The sequence below is a fragment of the Leptodactylus fuscus genome, chromosome 9, assembly GCF_031893055.1.
Source record: "Leptodactylus fuscus isolate aLepFus1 chromosome 9, aLepFus1.hap2, whole genome shotgun sequence".
Classification (NCBI taxonomy): domain Eukaryota; kingdom Metazoa; phylum Chordata; class Amphibia; order Anura; family Leptodactylidae; genus Leptodactylus; species Leptodactylus fuscus.
In genome coordinates this window covers 6,781,156-6,797,355 of record NC_134273.1, presented here as the reverse complement: position 1 = coordinate 6,797,355, position 16,200 = coordinate 6,781,156, and the positions used below count along the sequence as shown (strand labels likewise).

At 41.1% G+C, this 16,200-nt stretch overlaps 1 protein-coding gene across 2 annotated transcripts in view; it reads right to left on the bottom strand.

The window, feature by feature from the left end:
- The window catches only part of NFIA (nuclear factor I A), a 338,101-nt gene extending 322,417 nt beyond the window's left edge, over window positions 1-15,684 (bottom strand). Inside the window, exon 1 of one of the 2 annotated variants that reach the window (XM_075287768.1) lies at window positions 15,474-15,684. In XM_075287768.1, coding sequence (XP_075143869.1) covers window positions 15,474-15,569 — 96 coding nt within the window. In that variant the 5' untranslated portion in view covers window positions 15,570-15,684. The remainder of the gene's footprint in view (window positions 1-15,473) is intronic. The other variant, XM_075287770.1, reaches the window with a different exon arrangement.
- Between the last annotated feature and the right edge of the window lie 516 nt (window positions 15,685-16,200).

Sequence of the window (16,200 nt, the reverse complement as noted above, 5' to 3'; positions counted from 1 at the left end):
ACACATCTCTGCTCCATTTAATGCACTCTCCACTTGACGGCCTTTTTTTTTGTTCTGTCCCCTGCAGTCCACAAGGGGTTAAGTTCATTCCAGATGGATCGGCTCATTGACATAATTGGGAGAGACGTTTCCATTTCATGCGCACGTTATTGCTGAAATTACCAAATGTCACAGTGGTTTTGTACTGCGGACACCTCTATGCTGGGCACGGCCATGAGCCCATTAAGTAATTTCACAGAGACCCGCAACGGCTTTCAGATGGTGTGTCTCAATTAAGAGCGCCGACCAACCTAGTGATCATGTGACCATAGATGTGCTGTGGTTTACGGTGTAAAGACCCAGATGGCCTGTGGTTGCCTGATCTGTATGTAGCACAATTAGGAACATATGATCTGGGCCTCAAATCTGCATTGTGGTGCTTGGTGAGATCCTTCCAATGTCGGATTGGTATAAGGATAAGTATGTGAACCTTAGCGAAATGTATAAGCGAAATTCAAGAACCAAACGAAATGGAGATTCAATTTGCTGCTTTTTCCCTTCTCCTTCTTTGCTTTATACTGAAGCTCGGCCTGTTCAGATCGGCTGCTCTTTATGTGCACAAGCCCTGCAGGAGGTCAATGCATTGAGAGCTGGTGCTGGTTATAATAGGCTTCATGTTATCAGTGGGCACCCGTCACCTCACACCCCTTGTTATATGAGGCACTGCCATCCATGGGCGGGTGTCTGAGCCATACTAGGTGGGTGAACCGCTCGGGATTTCTTTCCTAAACCAGAGTATAATAATAGGAGACCCAGGAGAGGTGCAGAAATACTCGCTGATACTTGTCTTCCCTCACTTCTCCAGGGCTCCCTCCTGGCCCGCGCTCCTTCACAGTCCTCTTCTGACCTCTTTTGACCTCCTGCCCAAGTGCACCAATTAGCTTGTGAATGGGCCTCAGAGGGGATTTGGGATGCGCCAGCGTTATGACACCTGCACTGTCATGGGCATCAGTGGTCCTTCAGCACCCATGACGTCACCCAAGAGGCTGCAAGGGAGCTCAGGAGAGGTGAGGGAAAGTGAGTAGGACTGGTTATTTAAGTATCTGGGCCTCCCCTGGGCCTTCACTTATTATACTCTGGACTCTAAAGAGACCTCAAGACTATAATAATAATTAATGAGTGGCAAACTCCCTAAAAATCTCAAGTTCAGTTGAACCTAAGGTTTTTGGAAAGCTGCTAAACTTGGCTCATTAGGAAATGGTTCACTTATTTCTAGTTCTTAGCGTTACCTGACCTTGACCCTGTATCACCCGTCCTGACCTCAGCCTTATTACCATATTGACCCTGTATCACCCATCCTGACCTCAGCCTTATTACCATATTGACCCTGTGCCACCTGTCTTGACCTCAGCCTTATTACCATATTGACCCTGTGTCTCCTGTCCTGACCTCAGCCTTATTACCATATTGACCCTGTGCCGCCTGTCCTGACTTCAGCCTTATTACCATATTGACCCTGTGCCGTCTGTCCTGACCTCAGCCTCATTACCATATTGACCCTGTGCCGCCTGTCCTGACCTCAGCCTCATTACCATATTGACCCTGTGCTGCCTGTCCTGACCTCAGCCTTATTACCATATTGACCCTGTGCCACCTGTCCTGACCTCAGCCTTATTACCATATTGACCCTGTACCGCCTGCCCTGACCTCAGCCTTCTCACCATATTGACCCTGTGCCACCTGTCCTGACCTCAGCCTTATTACCATATTGACCCTGTGCCACCTGTCCTGACCTCAGCCTTATTACCATATTGACCCTGTGCCGCTTGTCCTGACCTCAGCCTCATTACCATATTGACCCTGTGCCGCCTGCCTTGACATCTGCCTGGATTACTATTATACACTAACTCTGCCTGACCTGACCTGACCTTTCCACTGACCAAGTCTCTTCCTGTCCCTTTGATGCTGCTTGTTGCCATTTCTCAAGATATCTCTCACTTAACTGAGACTTCTCCAAGGGTGGCCTGGTGGTTTCCTGCAGTAAAGTCCAGATCTTCAAGGGTTCAAGGGTGCCACTTAGACAACACTCTTGGGAAAAGCTCCAAGTCAAACCAATTCAATGGCACAGCGGGTCCACACTCTAAATGACATTAACACAGCCTTGTTTTGTGTAGTCAGATACAATGTAACAAATCCTTGGCTGTGCAGCACCTGCCTGGCACTGACCTCTCTGGTATGAAAGAACATCTTAACTTTTAAGGCATCGCTATTTGTGCCGCAAGTTTTGCGTCATTCTCTTGTATTGCGTTGTATAAGATTGATATCTCGCTATAGAAACAAAGTAACATTTTCTTTACCTATATAATAAAACACAAAGCACAATCCCACCAGGCCAAACCAGACCAAGATGCCCTAAATCTAGGACCGCCGTCCCCTTGTCTCTGTGACCTCGGCCCCTCGCAGTATGAGATGAATGACAGAGGAGAAGGTTTCAGGCAGTAGAATTGTTGAGTTCCTAATCCGGGGTAAGTTACGGACTTGTGATATCTGGAGGAAGTTTAACCAGACAGTTTAATCCTCTAATTTCCTGTCCTGTAATCAGTCCCTGACTGATGCCTCCAAATTAGAACCACACGCCGCTCCGCACTCGGGACAGGTGAAAAGACGTTTGGCCGCGCAAAATGACAAATACAATTTTGGCGATTTTTTATTTTTTTTTGCTGCTCAGTCACGGACAGAAATAGATCTTGTTTCAAGGGTTAATATGTCTGCGGTCACGTGTAACGTGTTATGGTAAACCTGCTGACATTTCATTGGCCAAAATCAGCACGCAACCGCCAAGGAACTCATCAAAAACCGCCAAAGTCAAGCCTGTGTCTATATACTGTATACTATGGATAGGAGCGGATACTCATTATTGACACTTTCGCTCACTAACTAAACAGAACTAACTAATCACGGTCAAATAACTGCAGAATCCGACTACACAACACCTGCTTGTAGTCTGTAACCAAGGAGGTGCATCACTCTGCACGAGAGCTGCGTACACAAAACAGTGGGATGATTTTAATGCACATGATTTGCTGAGTCGTCTCAATTTTGGGTTGGAGATGCAGAGGAGCATTATGCGAAATGATTGCAATGGTGACATCCCAGTTAAGAGACATTATCTCATGAGATGTCATCTGACCCATCTCTGTAAATTTGGGGGAGAAGCGTAAGGAGGCTACTCCTCTAAGCAGGGTCAGATGGCGGGAACGCCTGCAGTCAATGTTCTATCATTCCCTACCAAAGACAAAAAACCCCATCACGATCTGACTATACTGGGACTGCTTGTAGTTTGTAACCATAGATAAGATAAGATAATCCTTTAATAGTCCCACATTGGGGAAATTTCAGAGACACATAGGATTGCATTAGAGCTGTATACACAAGGCGGTGGGATACTTTGAATCAAAATTACTGCTTAGTTTTTGTGTTTGACAAGCATTATAGTGATATAAGATATGGTCGCAACAAGGTATGTATCCTATAGGAGCTGGTAAATGATGGAGCGGCTGTCATCTGACAGTGGGGTCTACCATGGTGGAAGTGGGGGAGGGGCATAATGAATACTACTCCATAGGCAGTGGTGATACTATAGGCGGCGGCCTCTGCTGCCTGTCCCTATAGAGTCTATAGTATAGACAATGTTATTTCCAGGACTTGTATTATTTGCTACTTTCTGTATTTCCGGCATTTCTGTTCCATCTTCTCAGATCATTTTCCTCTGTGAGCCGCACAGGAAAGGAGAACATAAAACCAAGTGAGTGCCAGTCTGCTGAGCGGGACCAGGGGAGAACGACAAGTGTCTTACTGGTGCCAAGACCCCGTCCCATGAGTGGTGCTCAGCAGAGTCGCAGGAAAAACCGCCATCCCACAAGAGTTTACAGGCCGGCAGTGAGCGCTGGGACAGTGCTGTAATCTCATCGATGGTGATGGCAGCTCCGGCTCCTCGGGGACCCGTGTACAGGGACTGTGTCAGGCGGCCAAGTTCTCTTTGGTGGTGACATTTCTTGGGATGAATAAAACTGCAAATTACAGTTCTGGGAAGTCAAGTCCTGACAGCCAAGAAGTTACCGCAGCCGGGGGCTTTATAGGAACAGGGGGACCCCAATGCAAGATAGGTAATAGGGCCCCGGCCTCCTGACATAGAGGAGGGAGCACCCCTGTATACAGTCACAGAATCAGAGCTGAGTATATAAATGCTCCTATACATTGTAGCAAATATATTCGTATCGATATAGACTTCCCCCGCTTGGAGCCTGAAGGGCCCGAAAAGTCTCTGCCCCCTATGAGATTATTGTTGGATTCTTTCTCTTCACTTTTGAAGTGTAACTCTGGCTGAGATACCACGAGCATCACCCTCGCCCCTTGTGGGTAACGTCCTTGTCTTATGGATATTTTTGGCTTTAAACCTGTTACTTCTAATTTGTCATGATATCCCGTGACCTCACACAGCCGCGCTCCCCAGCTGCACGCCGACCGCTGACATGTACCCAGAAGGAAGGAGACAGATTGGGGAATATTGTAAGAGGCCATTTACATAGACCGCAGCGTGCTGACAGCGACACGTGAGGGGCGCACAAGTCATTGTCTGTACCCCAAGTATCATTCTGTACCCCAAATGTCATTGTCCTGTATCCCAAGTGTCATTGTCCTGTACCCCAAGTGTCATTGTCCTGTATCCCAAGTGTCATTGTCCTGTACCCCAAGTGTCATTGTCCTGTACCCCGAGTGTCATTGTCCTGTACCCCAAGTGTCATTGTCCTGTACCCCGAGTGTCATTGTCCTGTATCCCAAGTGTCATTGTCCTGTATCCCAAGTGTCATTGTCCTGTACCCCAAGTGTCATTGTCCTGTACCCCGAGTGTCATTGTCCTGTACCCCAAGTGTCATTGTCCTGTACCCCGAGTGTCATTGTCCTGTATCCCAAGTGTCATTGTCCTGTACCCCAAGTATCATTCTGTACCCCAAGTGTCATTGTCCTGTACCCCAAGTGTCATTGTCCTGTACCCCAAGTGTCATTGTCCTGTACCCCGAGTGTCATTGTCCTGTATCCCAAGTGTCATTGTCCTGTACCCCAAGTATCATTCTGTACCCCAAGTGTCATTGTCCTGTATCCCAAGTGTCATTGTCCTGTATCCCAAGTGTCATTGTCCTGCACCCCAAGTGTCAGTGTCCTGTACCCCGAGTGTCATTGTCCTGTATCCCAAGTGTCATTGTTTGTACCCCAAGTGTCATTGTCCTGTACCCCAAGTGTCATTGTCTGTACCCCAAGTGTCATTGTCTGTACCCCAAGTGTCATTGTCCTGTATCCCAAGTGTCATTGTCTGTACCCCAAGTGTCATTGTCTGTACCCCAAGTGTCATTGTCCTGTATCCCAAGTGTCATTGTCCTGCACCCCAAGTGTCAGTGTCCTGTACCCCGAGAGTCATTGTCCTGTACCCCAAGTGTCATTGTCCTGTACCCCAAGTGTCATTGTCTGTACCCCAAGTGTCATTGTCCTGTATCCCAAGTGTCATTGTCCTGTATCCCAAGTGTCATTGTCCTGTACCCCGAGTGTCATTGTCCTGCACCCCGAGTGTCATTGTCTGTACCCCAAGTGTCATTGTCCTGTACCCCGAGTGTCATTGTCTGTACCCCAAGTGTCATTGTCCTGTACCCCGAGTGTCATTGTCCTGTACCCCAAGTGTCATTATCCTGTACCCCAAGTGTCATTGCCCTGCACCCCGAGTGTCATTGTCCTGTACCCCGAGTGTCATTGTCCTGTACCCCGAGTGTCATTGTCCTGCACCCCAAGTGTCATTGTCCTGTATCCCAAGTGTCATTGTCTGTACCCCAAGTGTCATTGTCCTGTATCCCAAGTGTCATTGTCCTGTATCCCAAGTGTCATTGTCCTGTATCCCAAGTGTCATTGTCCTGTATCCCAAGTGTCATTCTGTACCCCAGGTGTCATTGTGCATATATATCAGACCTGTCTACACAGCCCGTGTATCCCACCATATATAACACCCAGGGGCATAGCTATTGGGCCCTGAAACCCTGGAAAATATCAGAAACATGATAAGTGGGGGGCCCATTGCAGGTTTTGCACTTGGGCCTAAGAACTGCAAGTTAGGCTTCTGGTCATACCATCCTCTGTACAATGTATCTAATCCTATCACATGTGATACCGTCCTCTGTACAATGTATCTAATCCTATCACATGTGATACTGTCCTCTGTACAATGTATCTAATCCTATCACATGTGATACCGTCCTCTGTACAATATTTCTAATCCTATCACGTGATACCGTCCTCTGTACAATGTATCTAATCCTATCACATGTGATACCGTCCTCTGTACAATGTATCTAATCCTATCACATGTGATACCGTCCTCTGTACAATGTATCTAATCCTATCACATGTGATACCGTCCTCTGTACAATGTATCTAATCCTATCACGTGATACCGTCCTCTGTACAATGTATCTAATCCTATCACATGTGATACCGTCCTCTGTACAATGTATCTAATCCTATCACGTGATACCGTCCTCTGTACAATGTATCTAATCCTATCACGTGATACCGTCCTCTGTACAATGTATCTAATCCTATCACATGTGATACCGTCCTCTGTACAATGTATCTAATCCTATCACATGTGATACCGTCCTCTGTACAATGTATCTAATCCTATCACATGTGATACCGTCCTCTGTACAATGTATCTAATCCTATCACATGTGATACCGTCCTCTGTACAATGTATCTAATCCTATCACATGTGATACCGTCCTCTGTACAATGTATCTAATCCTATCACATGTGATACCGTCCTCTGTACAATGTATCTAATCCTATCACGTGATACCGTCCTCTGTACAATGTATCTAATCCTATCACATGTGATACCGTCCTCTGTACAATGTATCTAATCCTATCACATGTGATACCGTCCTCTGTACAATGTATCTAATCCTATCACGTGATACCGTCCTCTGTACAATGTATCTAATCCTATCACGTGATACCGTCCTCTGTACAATGTATCTAATCCTATCACATGTGATACCGTCCTCTGTACAATGTATCTAATCCTATCACATGTGATACCGAACTCTGTACAATGTATCTAATCCTATCACATGTGATACCGTCCTCTGTACAATGTATCTAATCCTATCACATGTGATACCGTCCTCTGTACAATGTATCTAATCCTATCACATGTGATACCGTCCTCTGTACAATGTATCTAATCCTATCACATGTGATACCGTCCTCTGTACAATGTATCTAATCCTATCACATGTGATACCGTCCTCTGTACAATGTATCTAATCCTATCACATGTGATACCGTCCTCTGTACAATGTATCTAATCCTATCACATGTGATACCGTCCTCTGTACAATGTATCTAATCCTATCACATGTGATACCGTCCTCTGTACAATGTATCTAATCCTATCACATCTGATACCGTCCTCTGTACAATGTATCTAATCCTATCACGTGATACCGTCCTCTGTACAATGTATCTAATCCTATCACATGTGATACCGTCCTCTGTACAATGTATCTAATCCTATCACATGTGATACCGTCCTCTGTACAATGTATCTAATCCTATCACATGTGATACCGTCCTCTGTACAATGTATCTAATCCTATCACATGTGATACCGTCCTCTGTACAATGTATCTAATCCTATCACATGTGATACCGTCCTCTGTACAATGTATCTAATCCTATCACATGTGATACCGTCCTCTGTACAATGTATCTAATCCTATCACATGTGATACCGTCCTCTGTACAATGTATCTAATCCTATCACATGTGATACCGTCCTCTGTACAATGTATCTAATCCTATCACATGTGATACCGTCCTCTGTACAATGTATCTAATCCTATCACATGTGATACCGTCCTCTGTACAATGTATCTAATCCTATCACATGTGATACCGTCCTCTGTACAATGTATCTAATCCTATCACATGTGATACCGTCCTCTGTACAATGTATCTAATCCTATCATATGTGATACCGTCCTCTGTACAATGTATCTAATCCTATCATATGTGATACCATCCTCTGCATTATGTATCTAATCCTATCATATGTGATACCGTCCTCTGTACGATGTATCTAATCCTATCACATGTGATACCATCCCCTGTACAATGTATCTAATCCTATCATATGTGATACCATCCTCTGCATTATGTATCTAATCCTATCATATGTGATACCGTCCTCTGTACGATGTATCTAATCCTATCACATGTGATACCATCCCCTGTACAATGTATCTAATCCTATCATATGTGATACCATCCTCTGCATTATGTATCTAATCCTATCATATGTGATACCGTCCTCTGTACGATGTATCTAATCCTATCACATGTGATACCGTCCTCTGTACAATGTATCTAATCCTATCACATGTGATACCGTCCTCTGTACAATGTATCTAATCCTATCACATGTGATACCGTCCTCTGTACAATGTATCTAATCCTATCACATATGATACCGTCCTCAGCACTATGTATCTAAGCTTGACCTTTACCCTATGTCCTGATCTCTGACAACCATTAGACTGTATATGTCCCCGGGTGTTTTTGGCCTCCGACCATTGCGCGGCCCCCGGACCATCAGGACCCCGGACCCCGGGCAGAATCTTCTATCTAATGACAATCCACCTCATATGTAATAACAGGAGACCTCCGAGGACGGGGAAGTGAATGGGATTTCACCTATGTCCGCTGAGTTTAGGTAAATAAATGGGAGGCGACGCTGCTCCTGACAACCCTGGTTCTCATCATTGTTCTCACTGAATGGGGGGGTCGGTGGGGGTGGGGGGGTCTTTTTTTTTAATATGATCCAGATAAAGGAATGTTTTGAAGAATAACACAGCTGCACTTATCTGAGCTTTTAATAGTCGGACCGGAGACCAACGAGCCTCTGATTCCACTTACAAGGCTCTGTCTATAGGAAGGGATTGCCTTACACAAAAAAGGGAGATAACCAGACGCAACCGAGATGGGGAACTACAACTCCCAGCCTCCAGTGCAACCTCAGCTCTGCTACATCTGTACAATCACACCAGAATGGACACCTTGATACATTGTATAGAATGGCGTCTCTCCTATCACTGCTCTCCTATCACTGCTCTCCTATCACTGCTCTCCTGTCACTGCTCGGCATTCTGGGATTTGTGCTGCTATTAATTGTTTAATTTCTCTATCCAGGTGGGCAGAGATGTAGCAGAGCTGAAGGTGTGATCTCAAGGTTCGTAGTTGGTATCCTTTGAGTTAAGGGTAAAATACAGGTCTAGTCAGCATAGAGTAAGTATTATCAGCTCAGTCCGTTCTTATAGAAAGCTAAAAGTGAAGGCAAAGTATTGATATAGCAGAGCTGAATTTGTCATTGGGCCTGTGCAGCATTTGTACACTGTAGGAAGATGATTTAAAACAATAGTTAGTGTGAAACTACAACTCCCAGCATGCCAGAGGCGCGTCTATGGAAGTTCCGAGAAAAGCAGAGCAAGAATGGATGCTGGGAGTTGTAGTATCTCAAAGATTGTCTATTAAACCAGATGGCAAGCACAGCTCTGCTATATCTGTATATGTAAATGGGCTTGGGTCTTATGAGGTGAGAGCTTCTTACAGCAGTTGTCTACAGTACAGATGGAGCAGAGCTGAGTTTGTCATTTAACCCTTTTGTGCTGTATTATCTGCCCCAAAGAGAAATATATTGTCTTGCAATGGCTGAGCCAAATCACATACTCAGCTCTGCTACAGGGGAATGTCCAGGCACAGTAATGGCTGCGGCGCGGACAGGCCCTGCCAGTCACTCAGTGTCAGGCGCTTTATTAACCAATTAGTATAATTTAGTTGTGTTTTCTCTCTTGTCACTCAATAAATCGCCGGCTCTACTACACCCCTTGTGTGCCGGATTAACCCCTCGGCTGCTGCAGGCCGGGCGCACAGGCTGGGAAGGTTTATTAATATAGTTGTGCATTTATGGAATATTGTAGAAACCTGAAATTCTGCAGCAGAACAGATTGTCCACCGAGCAAGAAAGACTCAGCGCCCTGATGGGGAAATCACAGCCCTGCCCCCTCATGCATAGCAAAGTAATATACAGCATGGAAGTATCCGAACCCCCGGGGTGCACCCACATAGATTGTAATGGAGATGGGGCACAGCATCTATCTATCTATCTATCTATCTATCTATCTATCTATCTATCATCTATCTATCTATCTATCTATCTATCTATCTCCTATCTATCTATTTATCTATCTATCTAACTATCTATCTATCTATCTATCTATCTATCTATCTCCTATCTATCTATCTATCTATCTATCTATCTCCTATCTATCTATTTCCTATCTATCTATCTATCTATCTATCTATCTCCTATCTATCTATCTATCTATCTATCTATCTATCTATCTATCTCCTATCTATCTATCTATCTATCTATCTATCTATCTATCTATCTCCTATCTATCTATCTATCTATCTATCTATCTATCTATCTCCTATCTATCTATCTATCTATCTATCTATCTATCTCCTATCTATCTATCTATCTATCTATCTATCTATCTATCTCCTATCTATCTATCTATCTATCTATCTATCTATCTATCTCCTATCTATCTATCTATCTATCTATCTATCTATCTATCTCCTATCTATCTATCTATCTATCTATCTATCTATCTCCTATCTATCTATCTATCTATCTATCTATCTATCTATCTCCTATCTATCTATCTATCTATCTATCTATCTATCTATCTCCTATCTATCTATCTATCTATCTATCTATCTATCTCCTATCTATCTATCTATCTATCTATCTATCTATCTCCTATCTATCTATCTATCTATCTATCTATCTATCTATCTCCTATCTATCTATCTATCTATCTATCTATCTATCTCCTATCTATCTATCTATCTATCTATCTATCTATCTCCTATCTATCTATCTATCTATCTATCTATCTATCTCCTATCTATCTATCTATCTATCTATCTATCTATCTATCTATCTATCTCCTATCTATCTATCTATCTATCTATCTATCTATCTATCTATCTATCTCCTATCTATCTCCTATCTATCTATCTATCTATCTATCTATCTATCTATCTCCTATCTATCTATCTATCTATCTATCTATCTCCTATCTATCTATCTATCTATCTATCTATCTTCTATCTATCTATCTATCTATCTATCTATCTATCTCCTATCTATCTATCTATCTATCTATCTATCTCCTATCTATCTATCTATCTATCTATCTATCTCCTATCTATCTATCTATCTATCTATCTATCTATCTATCTCCTATCTATCTATCTATCTATCTATCTATCTATCTCCTATCTATCTATCTATCTATCTATCTATCTATCTATCTATTTCCTATCTATCTATCTATCTATCTATCTATCATCTATCTATCTATCTATCTATCTATCTATCTATCTCCTATCTATCTATCTATCTATCTATCTATCTATCTCCTATCTATCTATCTATCTATCTATCTATCTCCTATCTATCTATCTATCTATCTATCTATCTCCTATCTATCTATCTATCTATCTATCTATCTATCTATCTATCTATCTATCTATCTATCTCTCTCCTATCTATCTATCTATCTATCTATCTCCTATCTATCTATCTATCTATCTATCTCCTATCTATCTATCTATCTATCTATCTATCTATCTCCTATCTATCTATCTATCTATCTATCTATCTATCTCCTATCTATCTATCTATCTATCTATCTATCTATCTATCTATCTCCTATCTATCTATCTATCTATCTATCTATCTCCTATCTATCTATCTATCTATCTATCTATCTATCTATCTCCTATCTATCTATCTATCTATCTATCTCCTATCTATCTATCTATCTATCTATCTATCTATCTATCTATCTCCTATCTATCTATCTATCTATCTATCTATCTTCTATCTATCTATCTATCTATCTATCTATCTATCTCCTATCTATCTATCTATCTATCTATCTATCTATCATCTATCTATCTATCTATCTATCTATCTATCTATCTCCTATCTATCTATCTATCTATCTATCTATCTATCTATCTATCTTCTATCTATCTATCTATCTATCTATCTATCTATCTCCTATCTATCTATCTATCTATCTATCTATCTATCTTCTATCTATCTATCTATCTATCTATCTATCTATCTATCTATCTCCTATCTATCTATCTATCTATCTATCTATCTATCTATCTATCTCCTATCTATCTATCTATCTATCTATCTATCTATCTCCTATCTATCTATCTATCTATCTATCTATCTATCTATCTATCTCCTATCTATCTATCTATCTATCTATCTATCTATCTATCTATCTATCTATCTATTTCCTATCTATCTATCTATCTATCTATCTATCTATCTATCTATCTATCTATCTCCTATCTATCTATCTATCTATCTATCTTCTATCTATCTATCTATCTATCTATCTATCTATCTATCTATCTTTGTCTGACTTTGCACACACTTTGTACCTGCCTCACCAAACTTTTTCCCCGAGAGGCTGACGCCAATAACAATCATTTTGTGGAAAGTTTTGTATTAAAGTTTACAATGATCTGAAATCTTCAAAGTTCCCTCCAGATTCTCTGGTCGGAGATTGTTTACCCTGCAGAACATTGACACAGATTTTCCATGCTTTCCCCAGTTGTGCAGTCCCTGCCGGTGTCATCCTGGTGGGCACTAACCCTATATACAGAGTATACGCTGTATACCACAGGAGGCTTTGGTGTAATAACTCGGTTTATCACTCTGACAAGTGGTAGAACAAGAAGTGGAAGGAAAAGTGCGGATATTTTTGAATTTTTTCCCTTTTAATCTTTACTTCCATTTAACCTTAGGTGTGTCTTGTCTTCCATCTAAGCTGAGCATATCATATCACATATCATACACCATATATCATATCTACTAATGTCATATATTATATCATATACTATATTGTACAGTACCATGATATATAGAGCTATATTATGTACAATCTCCTATCAGATCATGTGACACCATATACCGTATTGTATTAGTGACATACTGATACTATATATGACATCATGTACTGTACCACAATATATCATGGTACGGTACAGTATAATACATACATTAATATAATATGGTGTGTGTGTGTGTGTATATATATCTTACATGGTTTATATCCTATATTATACAATATGTGGACCATATCACATCATGTAAGTATCGTATCATATGATGTCATATATTGTATCATAGATTGAATATGACATAATACCATATATTCATATCCTATTCTATACTGTATCACATGATATATTTTGTTACATCACATTATAACACATTCTAGTCTATCATATAATATATAGCATATGTACCATGTCATATATTTTATCATTGATTATTATAATATACAATATTTCACCTTGTATCATATAATGTTATATATTGTATGTTCTCATACACTAAATCCGTATTGTATAATACTATATATAATATGTTGTAATATTATATTCTGTATTGACCTGTATGTTGTATAACATATATCCTCTCATATAATATGATGTCAGATATTATATCATATCATATATTGATCATATATCGTATAGCATCGTTTATGATATTGTATATATTGATTTATATGTTATCACATTGTACATCCCATATATCATGTCATATATCATATCATGTATTGGATATTGCAGTATACCATATAATAGCATATCTTGAATAATATTGTATATTGATCCATCTATTATCACATTGTACATTGTATCCATATGTCATATCCGATCAGATGATGTCGTACATTGTATCATAGCAAATATTGTATCATATTGGTCGTATCATAGAACACATATCATACACTGTATCCCACTACTCATAATGTCACATCACATATCCTACATGTCATACATCTATCCTATCAGATAGCAGAACAAAACAATACAATCAATGAGAGCAAAAACCAGACACAAGCAGGTAAATCGGAGGGACAAGAGTCCTAGGGATCATCTTAGGAGAGACACACGAGGAGAGCAAACACTCCAGTAACTTAGAAAGTTCCAAGACATGAAGAAGCTTCTGATGAAATGAACAACCTGACAAACCCCGAGGGAGTCCCCAAGCCAAATCATAAAACAGACAAAAACACAAAGTACAAAGCGACACCAGGACGTCCGAGCAAAGAGCACGACAGCGACAAATACAGCACAAAAAAATCGTTTCCGTCCCTCTTATCCTTCATTGTCCACAGTCCAAAAATATTTGGGGGTGGGGGGTGGAAAAAAATTACAAAAAATAAATAAATAAAAAAATAAAATAAAATAATGGAGCCTGAGAGAGTAGAGGGGCAGTAGGAGAGAGGTGAAGCCTTGGCTTTCGGGATCCCCTCCACTCGCCGGCTCTGATATCTTTGTGAAATGAGCTGCAGTTCACGGTCTAGTTAGGAATGAATAATGCGCTCATTGTCCTGCCCGAAAACTTTCTCTCGCACTGGAAGAATTCACGCTTGCCACAAGAATAATAATTACGGGCCGACTCCGAAATGCGCTGTTAATGAATTAATCCCCTAACGGACAACAAGTCTCTAACGACAACCAGGGGCGGCCGCCGACCCGGCACAACAAGATGTGTATATAGCCCCAACAATGGGCGATTGTCTGCCCCACTCCTTAAGCTTTATACATCTTATAGATGGAGAAGTCAAAGGTTACCCGGCCTCAATGACCACACCATGAGAGTTAACTCAACCCCAAAGTGTCGAGACTCCGGCGCAACTTTTTTTTTTTCTCTTTTAATTGAGCTAAACAGCATATAAAGAGCAGATTATAGAAGATCCGTAACGCGGAGATCCGGGATGTTATAGGATTGTAACCTGCTCGGATGTAAACAAACGCCAGAAACTTGAGAAGAACTTGGGATGAAAGTCTACAGATCACAGGCATAATGAGCTATAAAAAAATCCTAACAGGTTGAATTCTAATTTCTAGCCGGGAATTGGGTTTTATTTTGTTTTGTTGCAATTTGCAAAATTTAAAACAAAAATTGCTACAAATTAAAAGGAACAGAAGAAGGAGGATAATGACGGAAGGATCAACCCCGGTGCAAACATTGAATTCTTTCTTAGCAAACAGCAGGACAGGGCATCCACTGCTCCACATCAATAGCCCCTTGTTACTGAGTGGCACAGAGGAAACCAAGTGGGGCAACCGTAAGGCGGATTCATTGGAGAGTGAGAAAAAAAAAAAAAATCAAATGTTAATTTGATAAATGTGAGGTCTGGGACATTTTGTCAAAGAGGGAGGGAAAGTTTAAAAAAAAAAAAAAAAAAAAAAAAACAGTCCGGCTGCCAACTTACCATCCACCAAGTTCTGGCCGAGATGTCGTAGCAAAGCTGCCATTTGATGGAGCCGTCAGAAGTTTTCCCTGCCATTATGCTGTCAGCAAGCTTCATCTGATGCTAGCTCACGGGAGATAAGACACCTAATTGAGAAAACATTTGCTATGCCATGTTGGGCAACATGTAGCCGCTTCCATACCATATGGAATCATGGGTAAAAAAAAAAAAAAAAAAAAATCTCCTTGACAATGAACCAATCTCTCAGAGACCCAGTGGCAAGGTGAAGTGGAGATGAAAAGTCATCTGCTAACAGCTATGTCTTCTTCTTCCCCGTCCGTGTGGGTTTTTTTTTTTTTTTTTCCCTTAAATAAGAGCCCACTGCTCAACATCAAAGTGAGACGCCTAAAATTAGGGCTTCATCTCTCGGATGATTTTAGTCTGCAGCGTTCCCCTTCTCCTTTTTCTTTCATGCCTGTTTTTTTTTTTTTTTGCAAGTAGAATGAGGAGATTTTATAGGACAAAGAAGCAGGTAGTGGACTGCGGAGAAGGAGAGAGAGAGAAAGAGGGATCGCCACAGGCTATTAGCCGAAAATTTCTGCTTGACAGATGGAATTGCTTAGAGACTATCATGCAATGTTTAGCTTTTTTTTTTCTCTCTCTCTCCCGACTTCTGCCTGATCCTGTATCTGTTTTTTTCACAGTCACTTTTTATGCGTGATGACAAATATATATATATAGAATTTTT